This window comes from Psittacula echo, assembly GCF_963264785.1.
Source record: "Psittacula echo genome assembly, chromosome: 2".
Classification (NCBI taxonomy): domain Eukaryota; kingdom Metazoa; phylum Chordata; class Aves; order Psittaciformes; family Psittacidae; genus Psittacula; species Psittacula echo.
In genome coordinates this window covers 28,148,390-28,162,622 of record NC_137737.1, presented here as the reverse complement: position 1 = coordinate 28,162,622, position 14,233 = coordinate 28,148,390, and the positions used below count along the sequence as shown (strand labels likewise).

The following is a 14,233-nucleotide window of genomic DNA, read 5'->3' as shown; positions in this document are numbered from 1 at the left end:
TGATACTTAAGTTGTTTTTCCACTTTATTCCAGCATCTGGTTTCACAGCAACGGCTTTTGATACAGGATGAATCAGTGAACTTGCTGAGTTTGTACACATCCCCTTCTTTGCCCAACATTACCTTGGGACTTCCAGCAGTGCAACCTCAAATCAGTGTAAGTGACCAGCTTCAAGCCTTGTGTCTGTTTCTGCTTCCAGAAAACCTGCTTTCTGACTATTCTCATTTTTTTTTAATTTTAGCATTTTGGAATGTAAGCAATTCACAGTAGGAACCAAACTTCTCTTTGCATTGTGCCATGTCTGAACATTTAAGGGCACATCTTGAAAGCAGTAATAATTTTTAATCGTAAATAAGTGCCAGTGAAGAGCTTATCTAAGTACAGGCCACATGCGTTGCATTTATGGCTGCAAATCAGATAACAGATTTCAGACATGGTGAGAAGTATATGAGGAGATCATTTACTATAAAAGTTCAAATTATATGATCGCCCCTGCCTGCTAGAGTACAGCACCTGTAACTTTTTATGAGATTCCAGTAGCAATCTCATGTGGGATGGAGCATAGTAGGGGAGGAATCTAATATCCCTGCAGCTAGGTTTGTTATTTGAGTTGTGTGCCATCAATCAGATAAATAAAATCGGTGATATGTGAATGACACTTAGTATTTTAATAACAAGTTCTATTCATGTGCCCTTTGTTCAGTCTGCAGCAATTTAATGTGATATGTATGAAAACACAGACATGGTATGTATGGATATCCATGCTGATGGATAAGGATCTTTAGATCTAGACCAAGTTACAGTAAACTATACATGAAATCTGAGGCTCAGAGGAATATGTGAAAATTTTTGCCTCTGGTCAAAACTTCCATTTTCTGATTTCTAGCAAAAATGGTAAAGTATTGATAGAAGATATATGGTTGTTCTATGCAATGGAGTATAAATTCTGAAGAAATTTTAGCCAGTTAAATTTTGTAGAAAGTAAATTGGTAAATTCTATAAAAATACAAGGGCTCTAAGTACAGCTTTCCATGGTGCAAAAAAAAATTAAATCTATACAGTCCACTGTGGTTTATAGCAAGTGTTACTTAATTTCTGTGCTGAATGTAGTTTCAAGTTAAAGTTTCATGTTATTTTATGGCTTTTTCAGTACATTTACTGTTCTCACCAATAATATATTGCTGCAATCCCATATTTTAACATCAGATATAGAACTTTGCAAAGAAAGTTGCATAAGCTTTAAATCAGTTCTCTAGAAGCCTTTCATAAGATTTTTATAAGCAAATTATTGTTTTTAAGGGATGGCAAAACTGAACTGACCATGAAAAGTAGTGCTTACTTTTCCAGACGGTATCACCAAAAATTTCTTAGCTATTTCACAAAAAGTATAACTAGCTTCAAAGTAATTTTATGACGATAAAATTGAAATGAAAATACGTTTAATTTACTCAAATCATATAAGCTTTTGATGTGGCCAACTAGCACCAAATATTACTTTTGGCATTAGAAAAAACAAAGGAGTTGATTTATGCAAGTAATGTTTATTTCTGTTACCAGAATAAGCAGTTGCAAATTGAATGTAAAGTTTACTTTGGTGTTTGTTTTTCAGGGAAGGGTGATAGCAGAGTGTGAAGTAAGCATAAACCCAAAAAATGTTAGTGAAAAGCTTGGTTTGCCTTATTAGAATTTGTGGAATTTAGATTGTCAGAGGTACTGGTTTTACCATAACATACCATAGGTGGTTATCTGCAACCCACAACATGCTTATATCTGTTAGGTTATTATTCTTGCTGTAAAAATTGTCATTCTGCTTTAGCTGCTTTTTTAATTTATTTTTTTTTAACTAGATAAAGAACAAAGAAATATAAAGTACATTTGCAATGCTGAAGGGCCAAAACTTCCAAAAGCTTTAAATCCAATAACTGTGCAATTTATAAGGGCACTTCAAAATGCCACACATAAGCAACAGCTCTTGATGGTTCTGTAGATGAGAGTTTAACTCTACAAATTTACTTTGCAAAGGGTAAAACTTATATTTGTGCTGTCCTTCAGGGAGTCAGGGAGTGCTCCAGGAAAAGTAATAGCTTCCCACTACTACAGGTAATTATTTTGTTTTGATAATTGGCTTGCTGTCTGATGAAAAGTTACGTGAAAAAACAAGCTTTGCCTCATCCAAACTCAATGGAAACTATTTCCTCTGATTCCCTATTTTCCTGTGCAGGAGGCTGTGGAAAGGTCTTCAGGAATTTTAAGTATAGGTCCTATCTTTTCATTAATAATGTTCTAACTAGTAGTTTCTTATGCTTTGGCTTTTACTACTGATTTTTTCCAAGTGGTTTCATTGCCCAGTTTCTCAGTGTTGCATTTAACTTGCATGTTCTTCCTCCCTTTTCATCTCACAGTCACAGTGTAAGATAGGGATGTTAACCTTTTCCTCTGTATGGATTCATAAAGTATGACATAAGACCATCTAATCAAGCAGAGATAAACATGGCCAGGTCTGTGAATAGCAGTTACCAGTGCCCTTGTTCTTTGACAGGCTTCATCATCATTCAAAGAAAAGCAGAAGGGGGAGACCCCGTCGCTCAGACAAGGAGTGGCCTTGGCTGGACAGTATGGGGGGAACATTCCTCCGTCCTCAACTCATCCTCACGTTGCTTTGGAGGGAAAGCCAAATAGCAGCCACCAGGCTCTCTTGCAGCATCTGTTACTGAAAGAACAAATGAGACAGCAAAAACTTCTTGTGACTGGTAATGATCAAGGCTTCAACACAATAATAATCTAAGATGTTTTTAATGACATTTGTATTCACATTAGATGTGATAATACAGATATTATATATCCTAACCATTGGGAAAAGTGGAAGGGTGGGATAAAAAAGGGCAACCTCTTTGCTTTCCCCCGTAGTGATTCTGCTGCAGTCTGTTAGCCTGAAAGAATTCAGTGATCACAGGAAAAAGAAAATGATTACTTCATCACATTCTTTTGTAGCTGCTGAACTTCCCAGCATGGTGAGGCACATGGTACACATCCCACTGCATCAGTGCTGATGCTAAGTTCTGCAATATACACCCTTCTTCTCAGTGAAAGCGCTCTCCTATTAGAACTATGTTATTTTTCACATTGGAGTGAAATGTCCATGTTTTGCAGGAGCAGTTCCTCTTCATCCACAGTCTCCTTTAGCAGCAAAAGAGAGAGTCTCACCTGGCATACGAGCTGCCCACAGACTGCCTCGTCACAGGCCACTGAATAGAACCCAGTCAGCCCCTCTTCCTCAGAGTACTTTGGCCCAGCTGGTTATCCAGCAGCAACATCAACAATTTTTGGAGAAGCAGAAACAGTACCAGCAGCAGATCCACATGAATAAGGTGAGTCCCCAAAGTAAGGAATTTCCAGTGAATGTAAAGGTTGAAAACTTATAAGGGAGTTTAGGTATTGGTGCCATGTGGTTGTGGACAGTAGACAGGTTCTTGCATGGTTATCTTGTTTATGAACAATTGTTATGTACATTTGTATAGATCTTCATTTTCAACTTCTGAAATATGCTACAAAGGTAATTTTCATTCTTGACATCAGCAAGAATACAATTCAACAAAATAGTGTTCAGAGCATCTTATAGGTTTAAATTACAGGTGGTTTCCTGTTGAATGGTAAATGGTGCCTTAAAGATTACTAAATTTCTATCCAACCTTTTTATGTGCACTTTCGAGCTTCAGCAGTTATTCCTTTCAGCTGCCTTTGACTTGTATTTTAAACCTCCTCATTGTGGACTATTATTTGCAGTAAGTATATAACTCATCTAAACACAACCAGCTGATTAAATTTATCTTTTTTATCGGCTTTTATCAAACCAGCTTTTTCTCCGTAAGTCAATTAGTAACATGAAAGTTTGTTATCTATATGGTGCTATAAATTTCCCATATAAGGAGAAAGAGAAGAATGTGCTATTGTTAACATCTGATACAGAGTTAATTTGTGCCCCTCTTTCCCTGCAGGCTAACACCTTATTATGGGGAGGGAGGGGGAAGGATAAAAAGGACCATGCATTAATGCACAAAGAGCAGCAGAATCTAAATAGCTTTATGAGAAGCTAATGCTTCTACAACAAATGTGATGCTGTTCCCTACTCTAAAATGAAGATACGCAACTAATTAAATGCTTTCATCTAGAGAATGTTTTTCTGCACTTACTACATAGCTTTCCAAAAGTTATTTGCTGGAGCTCCACTAGTAATTCAGAGATATTAATCATTCATCTTCAGTTGTCTTCTTTTATTTGAGGGTTACTTAATAACTATATATAAGAGGCAGTGGCAAAGAAGAAAAGATTAAAAGCAGCGTTCAGCCCTCAGTACCTTAGAAAAAAGAAAGAAAAAAAAATCAATCCACCTTACTGGGTGAACTTCCCAGGGGGTACTGATTCTTCAGAATCTAGTAAGAATTCCCAACAAAATTAGAAACAAACCTAGAGTTTAAGTACATAGTTTGTACAGTGGTTTGGTTATTAAATCTTGTCTTAATTAAGAAAAATGAAGACCAGAAAACTTCAAAGTTCAGAGCTGATCCTTGCATGTTAACCCCTCTCAGCTTGGGTGTTTTGATTACTCAACTAGGACTCCAGTTGGCTTTTCTTTGAGTATGCATTCCATATGTTTAATCAAGATGGCATATGTATATCTCATAGCCTCAGGTTTTGAAAATATTTCACCTGCCCTCAATTGTCTGAAAAGAATTTTTACAAGTAAATCCCAGTCTTTGTGCTGTTTGTGTGTATTTGCTACAAACCAATCAGTTCATGCATTCCTCACAAAGCAAAGAACCCCACTGATATGTTTTTGCTACATAATATGCTTTTTTGACACAAATTCTGCTAAAGCATTTGGAGATATTTGCTTTGCCATATAGATACGTTTCCCCTGAATGTCAAAATTAAACTTGAGTCACATAAACATATTCCTAGTCACACAGGACTAGGAATGCATTGCACCTCACAAGAGAGAGCCTGGCCAAGGAAGTGAAAAGGCTGCGGCTGGTTTGGGATAATGCTTGTTTCAGTAAATTTTTTTTTCCCCAAGTTAAAGCGTAATGAAAATGTATGTTAAGAAGCATAACTCCCTCTCATACTTGAAATGCACTTTCAGTTTCACGTGGTTATATGTAATAAAGAGATAAAAAAATTCCTTCTTGTAAAACTTAGTGAACAAATTTTTATTCTCTACAGTATAGGCTATACATATATGCAGATAGTAGAAATTTAAATTTATCCTTAGCAGCTTCTCAGAGGATGAGGGTGATTTATCAGACTTTACAGTTTGCAGCATTTAGTTTCTTCTACAGCACCTTTCTCAGAAGAACTGTTCTGATGAATAGCACTGAAAAATTACAGTGCTGTAATTATGTATCTGTCCTCTGCAAGTATACAGAAAGCCAGGGGGCTTTCTTACATACTTAAAAAGGAAACCTGATTTTTAAAACCTGGAATTTAAGGGTAGCCCATAGACGAGAGAGTGAGAAAAGATCAAATCATGGAGTAGCTTTTAAGTACTAAATTTAAAGGTATATTCTTTAACTCTTTAACTTCAAAGTTCAGATTGAACACCTGTGCCCACATAAGGTTTATGAAGTCCTATAGCATGGTGGAATATACCTTGTTTGATCTTAAAACTAGCCTCTATTCACAGTTGAAGTTATTTGTTCATTATATAATTTGCATGGCTTTACAATCGAACTTAACTCTGCAAAGCAGAGTTACTTGATCCTTAAAACAGTAGATATTCTAGACCATGTAGCAAAGCAACCCGGTGTCTACTCATTTCTTAGGATATGTTTGGGCATGTATCAAGTAAATACATACACTTGCATTTTCTGTTAGTCTCCTACTCTTCTGTTATTAGGCTGTATAATGAAATCTGCACAGAGGTGTAATTCCATCGTTTTCAATCATGAAAAATACAGGTGGGGTTTTTTTTTAATAAGGCATACTCAAACATTCTCTTGAAAGTTTTTTGTGTGAAATACCACAACCATTTTAAGCTGACAAGACTATGAAACGCTAGTTGATCAAGAGCTTAGAACAAGTTAGTATCTTCTTTTTCTTTTCAATTTCTCTTCCCTTTTTTCCTTATGTTTAGGACTTTGAGTAATTAAGACTTTAATATATTTCAGCTGAACCCAGTATTTGAATGTTTGCCCTGAAACAAGATGATATGGCATGCACCAGCACTCCCTGAAAAGTGTTCTTGGTCAGATCATTTGGGCAGACATGTAGGTGTATCTTTCTGTAACAACAAGAAGAGGAAGAGACCAAGTTTCTCTCCACCCCACTGATCTTGTATTTCTCTTGTATTAAAAAAACATTTCTTTTCTTTAAGAAAATAATACATTTCAGCAGCAAGACAGTGCTGCTGTGAGGGTGATAACAAGGAAAATCTAACATAGGTCAGAGGTAAAGAATTCCCCTGGATTATTTCCATTCTGAAAAGAAACAAATCATTTCGAAGAGGTGTGCCTCTGTCCTTAATAACAAAGAAAAGATCCCCTATGGATTATTTCTGGTCAGCTGTCAGATGCCAGGCTTTTGATGTGGGAAACGGTATACCTCTCTACTGAAGACTGGCATTTATACCTGCGGGATCTAGTATGCTGACCTTCTGAAAACATTCTGCAAATGTTCACATCCCATCCAAAAGTGGGTAGAAACCCTCATTCCAGCTTTCTGGGGAAAAAAAATATTAATGAATGTGAAGTAACCTGAACTCCGCTTGTCTTAAGGAAGATCGGCTTTGCCGTTGTCAGCTTTAATATACTTCTGTCCAAATGACAGCTTATTTCCTTATAAGGCCCTTTGATCACCATTGCAGATCTTCATTTTACTCAATAAAGGGAGTCTGAAGTCTGAACCCCCTGGTTAAAATTATTGCAGTCAGGTAGCAAAAGACCACTACTACAATAAAAACCTTAAATTCTTGATGTTATTTGTGTATCTTTGTATCTAGAAACCTTTGACCCTGCCACTTGCAGAAAAAAAGGGTAATTTTGATGTAAATAATATAAGTGCAAAGCCCTTAGCATACATCTGTGTTCAAGAAAATCTCAGACATCATGATGTGAAGAGTAAGCGAACAAACCGCTCTGTCTTTTAAGGTCATTTTTTGTAACATATGATGAATAAAGGCCTGCCTCCACTGAAGCTAAAGTAGCACTGTCTTCACTCGACCAAGATTTTACTTGCTCAGTGTAGGAACCCTACATATGTTCTTAAAATAATCTGTTCATAGCATTTTGGCAATTTGTTTTTAATGGTAAAATCCTCCTCTGTATTGAAGTAGTAAAGGTTAAAGTAATGGGGCAGTTGGTAGGATGCACTAAGTTATGGAAGCAGTATAGATAATATTAGAGCTTACATAAGGAGTACCTGAATTACAGTTTTCATTTCAGGCTGTCAGTTGGTTTAAAGCACATTTATAAATATATAAAAATGTCTAGGAAGTGAAAATTCATTAGTGTTTTGCATGGTGATCATAATTGACCAATATCTGTTAATAAAAAATGAAAAATAATATATAAGGTTCTGTTGATGTACTGATGGAAAAAATAAGATTATTTGTTGTCAATAATAATATTGAAAAGATACAGTTAATGCCAGATTAATAATTCGCTTCTCTGAATAATACTTAATGAAACACAGATGACTGGATCAGATTCAGCTGGAGTAAATTAATATAGCTTCATTAAATATGTTACAACTGAGATTTTAGTTTTCCAGCTTACACATCTGACTAGCACCTTCTGAAGGTGAGAGATAGCACATCTCTCCAAATACTGCTTATAGCAGGCAATTATTTGGACAAAACTATAGCAACAGCTGACTGTGGAACTGAAGAATGCCCAAAGCCTTTTCTCCTTTGCTGAGAACTATTGTTTAAGCCATAATGCAGAAGAATTATTTTGAAAGATAAATACATTCCATAGAAACATTGTATTACATGAGTAACAGAGACAACAGTAAGCAGATGCCAGATTGTTTCAGTACAGCTAATTTACGTAATTGGTCAAAGTAATATGAGATAGCCATAGGAGAGAAGGAGAAAAAGTGTTTTGTATGTATGTACAGGAGTTTGTAGAAACAGCCGCCATGTATTTAAAATGAAGAATTAATTCAAGAAAGAAATGTAGGGGTTGTTGTTGTGGGATTTTGTGCTATGTGTCTTTGTAAAGATGTTTTATTTAAAATATTGTATTTTACAAGAGCTTATCATTACAAAGGAGAAATGAAGGCAGGGGCTGTAACTGAAGGATATATATAATGATTTGTTGCAATCTCCAGGTTATTTAGTCTTCCACTTTTCTGTACAAGCAAACAGGTTAGATAGTGTTTTGTTGGACTCTTGTAGTTATACAATGGAGCTGATGTCTGTAAATGCTTCCTCTCCTGCTGCCACTATTTACTTTGGTTTGTGCATATCCCTAACAGTTTAATTTCCTGAAAATAAAAGAAAATAAAATATTTACATTACATTAGCATGAAGCCATTTTTCTAAGTGACTCCTTTAGTTGGAATAGCGAAAACAATAAAGTGTACTGGTTAAAGAGACCAGTCTGTACAACTCTAATTTATTAGTGAAAAAAAGGTGGGGGTTTTAAATGTAGCCTTAGTAAAACTCAGGTTAATCAATCACTTTTCCAAAATGAAAAATATGCATTAACATAAGGAGAGTCCAGCATGTACCTACAGATAAATTCAGAAAAAAAGTGGTAAGCGGGGATTTAAAGATTTAAGCATTAAGTGTAAGCAGAAGTATCCAGCTGCACAGTGAAAGAACTTGAGCAGTGTTTCATGTAAGACTCATTTTCTGCTATGGAATCCAGGTTTAGCTAGAGAGAGAAGATAGAAATACTGACTCTAAACTCCAAATATGTAATTTTCCACAGTACTACTAGGAGATTAATATAAAATCAGGTGTTTCTGACTTAAAAGAACTGACCAATCTCTTGGTAATGCTACTGATGTAATTACTGGAATAAGATGAGGCCAAGCTGCCTTTAGAAAACACTTTAACAAATAGCAAAGCATGGTTGGTAGTGATACAGGGAGAGCATTCAGCTGTGGCTTAGCAAACTGAGCAGCAGCAGCGGTTTTCAGGTTTGGGATCTGTCCCTCCCACCATGCCATCCACTTGTTTTTATCATTCTCCATCATATGAGAGGACAGGACATAAAAATGAAAAAGCATAAAAGAAAGGAGAGCAGTAATGAGCTAAATATGTGTCTTAACTTTGCTAGTAAGTAATGGTAAAAGTTGTTTGTTTTGTTTTTTCTCTTCTCAGTATATTTGACCTTGGAGATACAAATCAGTATTTACTTGAAATCAAGTGGTCAGTTGAATAAATGGTAATTACTCACTTGACCCCACAGATGCTTGCTCACATCTCTAATTTGTATCTCTTTCAATAGAGTGGGGATTTTTTCAGTTTGTGTTTTGAGGACTACATCTGGACTGGTTTGGAATGTATTTGCTGCATCTTAAATAGTAAAACATAATCTGTACTTGATTGCAACACTCAGATATCTGGCACCTCAGCAGAGCTTTACAATAGAAGTTAGTGGTGTAAAACCAGTATTGTCTGGGTAGCTATGCTGTATCATTTTGCTTAAACTGAGATACCTGTACCATGCATGACAAAAGCTGTAGTCTGTCCAGTCACAGACAGATCTGCATGTGGTATTTTTGTGCCACAGGAGAAGGACTGGCACCAGCTCTTTGTCACCGCTCCTTTGTTGCCTTTCAGTGCCGCCTTGCTTTGATTGAAAAATGAAGACACTTGTGTGAACATTTCCTAATTTGGTTATAACAAAATATTAACTATATTACTAATTTTTTTTAGGACTTAGGAGTTCCATTATTATTTTGTGTTGTAGAAATGAACTGTAATATAGTTACATAAAGTTTTACATTTATGGAGTATGAAAGGAGCCCAATTTCTCTTTATTACCAGCTGTAACAGATGTGTATTGTTTTCATTCTTCTGCCTTATTTTTAGTTTAGTGATTCCATATAGCACTCTGTACATACATGGTATTTTCTGCTGCAGAGTAACAAGTAACTTTTTGCTTAAAAACTTTGGTTCTGTTTTGACCTGCACATTAGTATTTTAGCAATTCATAGCTACATGGGCTTGCTGTTGATTCAGTTTTGTCAGTGCAAATCTAGTATTTCTTCGTGTTTGCCATCAGTAAAAGGAGTCAGTAACTGTTCCCCCATTCTCTTTCCAGATGCTCTCTAAGTCCATTGAGCAGCTGAAGCAGCCTGGCAGTCACCTGGAGGAAGCTGAAGAAGAGCTTCATGGAGATCACTCGATGCAGGAAGAGCGAGCTCCTGATGGTGGTGCCAGCATTAGGGCTGAAAGCAGCAGTGCTGGTGTGGATAACAGAATAGGACAGCAGGTGGGGGCTGTGAAAGTCAAAGAGGAGCCACCGGACAGTGATGAGGATGTTCAGACCCAGCAAATGGAATCTGGGGAGCAAGCTGCTTTTATGCAACAGGTAATAGGCAAAGATTTAGCTCCAGGATTTGTAATTAAGGTTATTATCTGAGTATCACATGCATTTTCTAGGCTTTGGTAAGCAGTTGTGTTTTGATTCACTGATCTAGCAAATCCTGATTTACTGTTAAAAGAATCTAACAGAGGCAGAAGTGTTGTATTCACACTTGAAAACATAGTGAATCTCATCCTTATGGCCACTAATTGAGAAAATATCTGTCGCAGTCACTTTATATAAATCTTTGCATAATAGCTGATAGACTTTGTATTAGCCCAGACTTTGTATTACATTACATTGCTTATTTCTAGTGAAAGAGAACTCGTATCACCTAGCTTGTTGAGATCAGCAATTGCTGGAATTAGTTTCCAGTCCTGATTGATGAAACATTCTCCTTCTCTGATTTTGAATCCTCTGACTTTTGCTTTCAGCTGTCTGTATATACTGTATCATACTGTAGTCTTGAACACTGTTAACCTTAGGGTACTTTTTCCCCAGTAGACATGTATCGACTGCTATATCAGTGGTCCCAGGCTGGTGTATGAAGTTTAAATTGGAGAAAAGATGGATGCAATTTACAAGGTGGATGTAAAAAGGCAGGCAAGGCACTGTTTAAAATTGCATTGTTTTCTTTTTTTGCACTGCTTAGTCAATTTTTCATTCTTTCTTATTTGATGATGCCGTCCACAGAGACAATTTTAAATGCAGCAGATGCAAGTACTGGCGAGAAGCAAAAGGCAGCATTAGGTTGCAATCAGTTATTAGGATACTGCAGGAAAAGCACAGAACTGTTATCAACTGATACCTGATCACTTGTTTGTTATTTTAAATAAAGACTAATAATACAATATGGCATAAATTTTACTGCTAGGTCTCGTGGACAAATACGAAAATAACAACTGTGCATAAAATGCCAACTCAGCAAAAGGAGACTTCAGCTTGTTGGTGAGATGAAAGGTGCAGTGCATGTGTGCAGCCAGCGCGCTGGCATCTCTTTCCATTACCATCCGCTCAGGCAGGGCTAGGCTGAATGCAGTGGAAGGCCCTGTTTATTTAAGTCGATACTTTGCCAGGTCCCGCTGTTCTGCAAAAAAGTGATTTTGGGAGGGGGGGCAGGAAATGCCTTATGGAAACAGGAAGCCCAAGTGATTCATGTGCTGAGGAATGCGGGGCGGGGGGGGGATGGGGCAGTGCTCCCTCTGTTTTTAAAGGCACTCTATGAATTGATTTATTGTCAAAGAAAATAACAAAGCGAGTAGGGAAATTGTTAAGGAAGCTTTCCAGTGAAACATTTCCTTCATATTCCCTTTTGATATGTTTACCTTGTTTTATAGGTTTACTTTTGTTAAGCTAGTTAAAGATTCATTGTATTAAGATCCCCTTTAATATGGGTAATCCCAAACTGACCTGGAATCCTTGTCAGGGTTTTTTTTCTATTAAAAATATTTATATTTCTAAAGCTGAGGTATTTTAAGGTGCAGTATCCTGTTTCAAGAAAGATAGCTGTTTTGCCAAATGTAGAAATTGTTCTAAAATATGTTATTAGCATGTGTTGTTTACATTATGCTGTAATACTATTAGATCTTTACAAAATGTTGCAGCTTCTAAAGATACATTATCCTTTTTCCTAGAAGGTCTCCAAACAAATGTCTAAATAGTTGCTGTTAATATGAAAGGCATCCTTAGATAGAAGAAATTTATTAATTGAGAAAAAACACAGGTGATATGTATGTGTGCTTCATATTTGAAAAGAAGTCTTTCTTCATCTTGGATGGAAAAAATCACATTCACAGTCAAAAAGTAATGGAGGAGTAAGATTAAATGGTTTTCCCATTCTGTAAAATTCTAATTTTCTTTGAAATCTGACTAACTTCAGCCTCATCAAAATGGGATAGTGCATCTTTTAAAATACATTTTATTTGGGGAGAAACTTGCAAATGAGAAGAGTTTTGTACAATATCACTTCAAAGACATATATTCACAAAAGACAAGATATTTTTATAGTGTCATTCAGGTGAGAAACACCAATACATTAGTGGACTTTAACTTCAGAATCTTTCAAATTTGGATGAAATTTAAAATAGATAAACTACCTGGAACCAGTGAAAAGGAAAACTGGGTTTAAACAACCACATTTCTAATTATTGTCTCTTACATTTTAAATCTACTGTATTTATTATAATTTACACCCTTAGAGGTGATTTCTTGTTTTGTGTTGTAAATATATTCTGTTTGTATGTTCCCTTTTTTTGCCTTCTGATATAAGTCTCTTCCTTTCTCAAATAAAGTTTTTTTTTTAAAAGATCACCTTTCAGATATCTGACTTTGTGTAAATTTGATAACTTAGTTGTGCTTTTGCTTTGTATAACCAAATATGTTCACTACACATTGTTGAAACAATTCAAGCTTTCAGGAGCACGTTTTAATTACACTATTCTTACAATAATTACACAAAGTCTTTTTTTGGTCTCTTGTTTTATCCTGCATCAGCCATCATAAGTTTTAGTGAACGTGGAGCAGTATTGATGCATGTTCATTTTCCCATCATGACATATGTCTTGAACATGTCATCATATATCCCCGTACAGGAAAGATAAAGGTGAATCCCAATTTCTTAGCTCGTAATTATCCAAAATTTAGATGATCTGAAATAATTTTCATAATTTTTCTAACTTGCCTAGAACCCAAAACATGCTGATCTGAAGCTGAGCTTATACTGACCTCTGATATTCCTCAAGACCTTTGCAAAACTGAAGTCCACATGTAAATATGCTGGGGAGGAGGAAATCCTCAAACTTTGCAGACGTTAAAGCAACTGCATGAAGCAGTGAAATCCTACTTTAGAATTCCGCCTTTAAAGTCCACTTTTAGAGTAACACCTAGCCCTTCCATGGAGATATTAAATGCTTTGTGACATCCTGAGCTTTGCTTCAGATCTAGAGAGAGTTTATCCCATTAGCAGCATGTCCCTATTGCTACTGTACGTGAATTGTTCCTACCAAGAGTTCAGAAAATTGTTGCATTCTAGCTCTTCTAACAGTTAACATGCAAAGGCTCTTAACAGCTCTGATTCTGGTACAAATAGTATTAAAATAAAATGGTTTCAGCAACATAAATAAGTAAGAATAAATATTTCTGTAAATCAAATTTAATCATTTTCACTGATATAGCAGCAAACTAATGTTTCATGAGTAATACACCCCAAAAAATCGGTAAAAAGTCAAGTTTTAGCTTAGGAAAGATTAAAGCTAGCATTAACAGAATAAACAATAGGGCAAGCAGTGCAATAAGGATATAATGTATTTAGAATCTTATGTCTATAAGTAAATCATGCTTCCAACAGAGATTTTATTGAGATGCCTTTTGTTTAAATACTTATGTTGGAATTAGAAGAACAGCCGTAAATGTTTTCAATTTACATTCCTGGTTTGGAGGCTGTACCTAGATTATTTTTTTTTTAATTATTTGTTTACTATGCATCATAGCACCCATAATGCAGAAAATAAATAATCATAATTGAGTACAATTCACAAGCCTTATCTTCTTCCAGTTTATTCTGTCCTGTTGTTCAAAAAATAAAGCCAATGTAGCTGCTAATTTAGAATTAATTACTACTAAGTGAGGGAAAATGCGTCATAATATTTACGTACTCAAGACAGACACATTACTCAAATGTAGCTATTGTAACATTAGCC

At 35.9% G+C, this 14,233-nt stretch overlaps 1 protein-coding gene across 6 annotated transcripts in view; it reads left to right on the top strand.

Moving 5' to 3' along the window:
- HDAC9 (histone deacetylase 9) overlaps positions 1 to 11,642 on the top strand; it is a 98,199-nt gene extending 86,557 nt beyond the window's left edge. For all 6 annotated transcript variants that reach the window (XM_080611673.1, XM_080611675.1, XM_080611672.1 and 3 more), the window contains 4 exons: positions 34 to 156; positions 2,540 to 2,750; positions 3,151 to 3,368; positions 10,272 to 11,642. In XM_080611673.1, the coding sequence (XP_080467799.1) occupies positions 34 to 156; positions 2,540 to 2,750; positions 3,151 to 3,368; positions 10,272 to 10,592 (873 nt within the window). In that variant the 3' untranslated portion in view covers positions 10,593 to 11,642. The remainder of the gene's footprint in view (positions 1 to 33; positions 157 to 2,539; positions 2,751 to 3,150; positions 3,369 to 10,271) is intronic.
- The last annotated feature ends 2,591 nt before the right edge of the window (positions 11,643 to 14,233 follow it).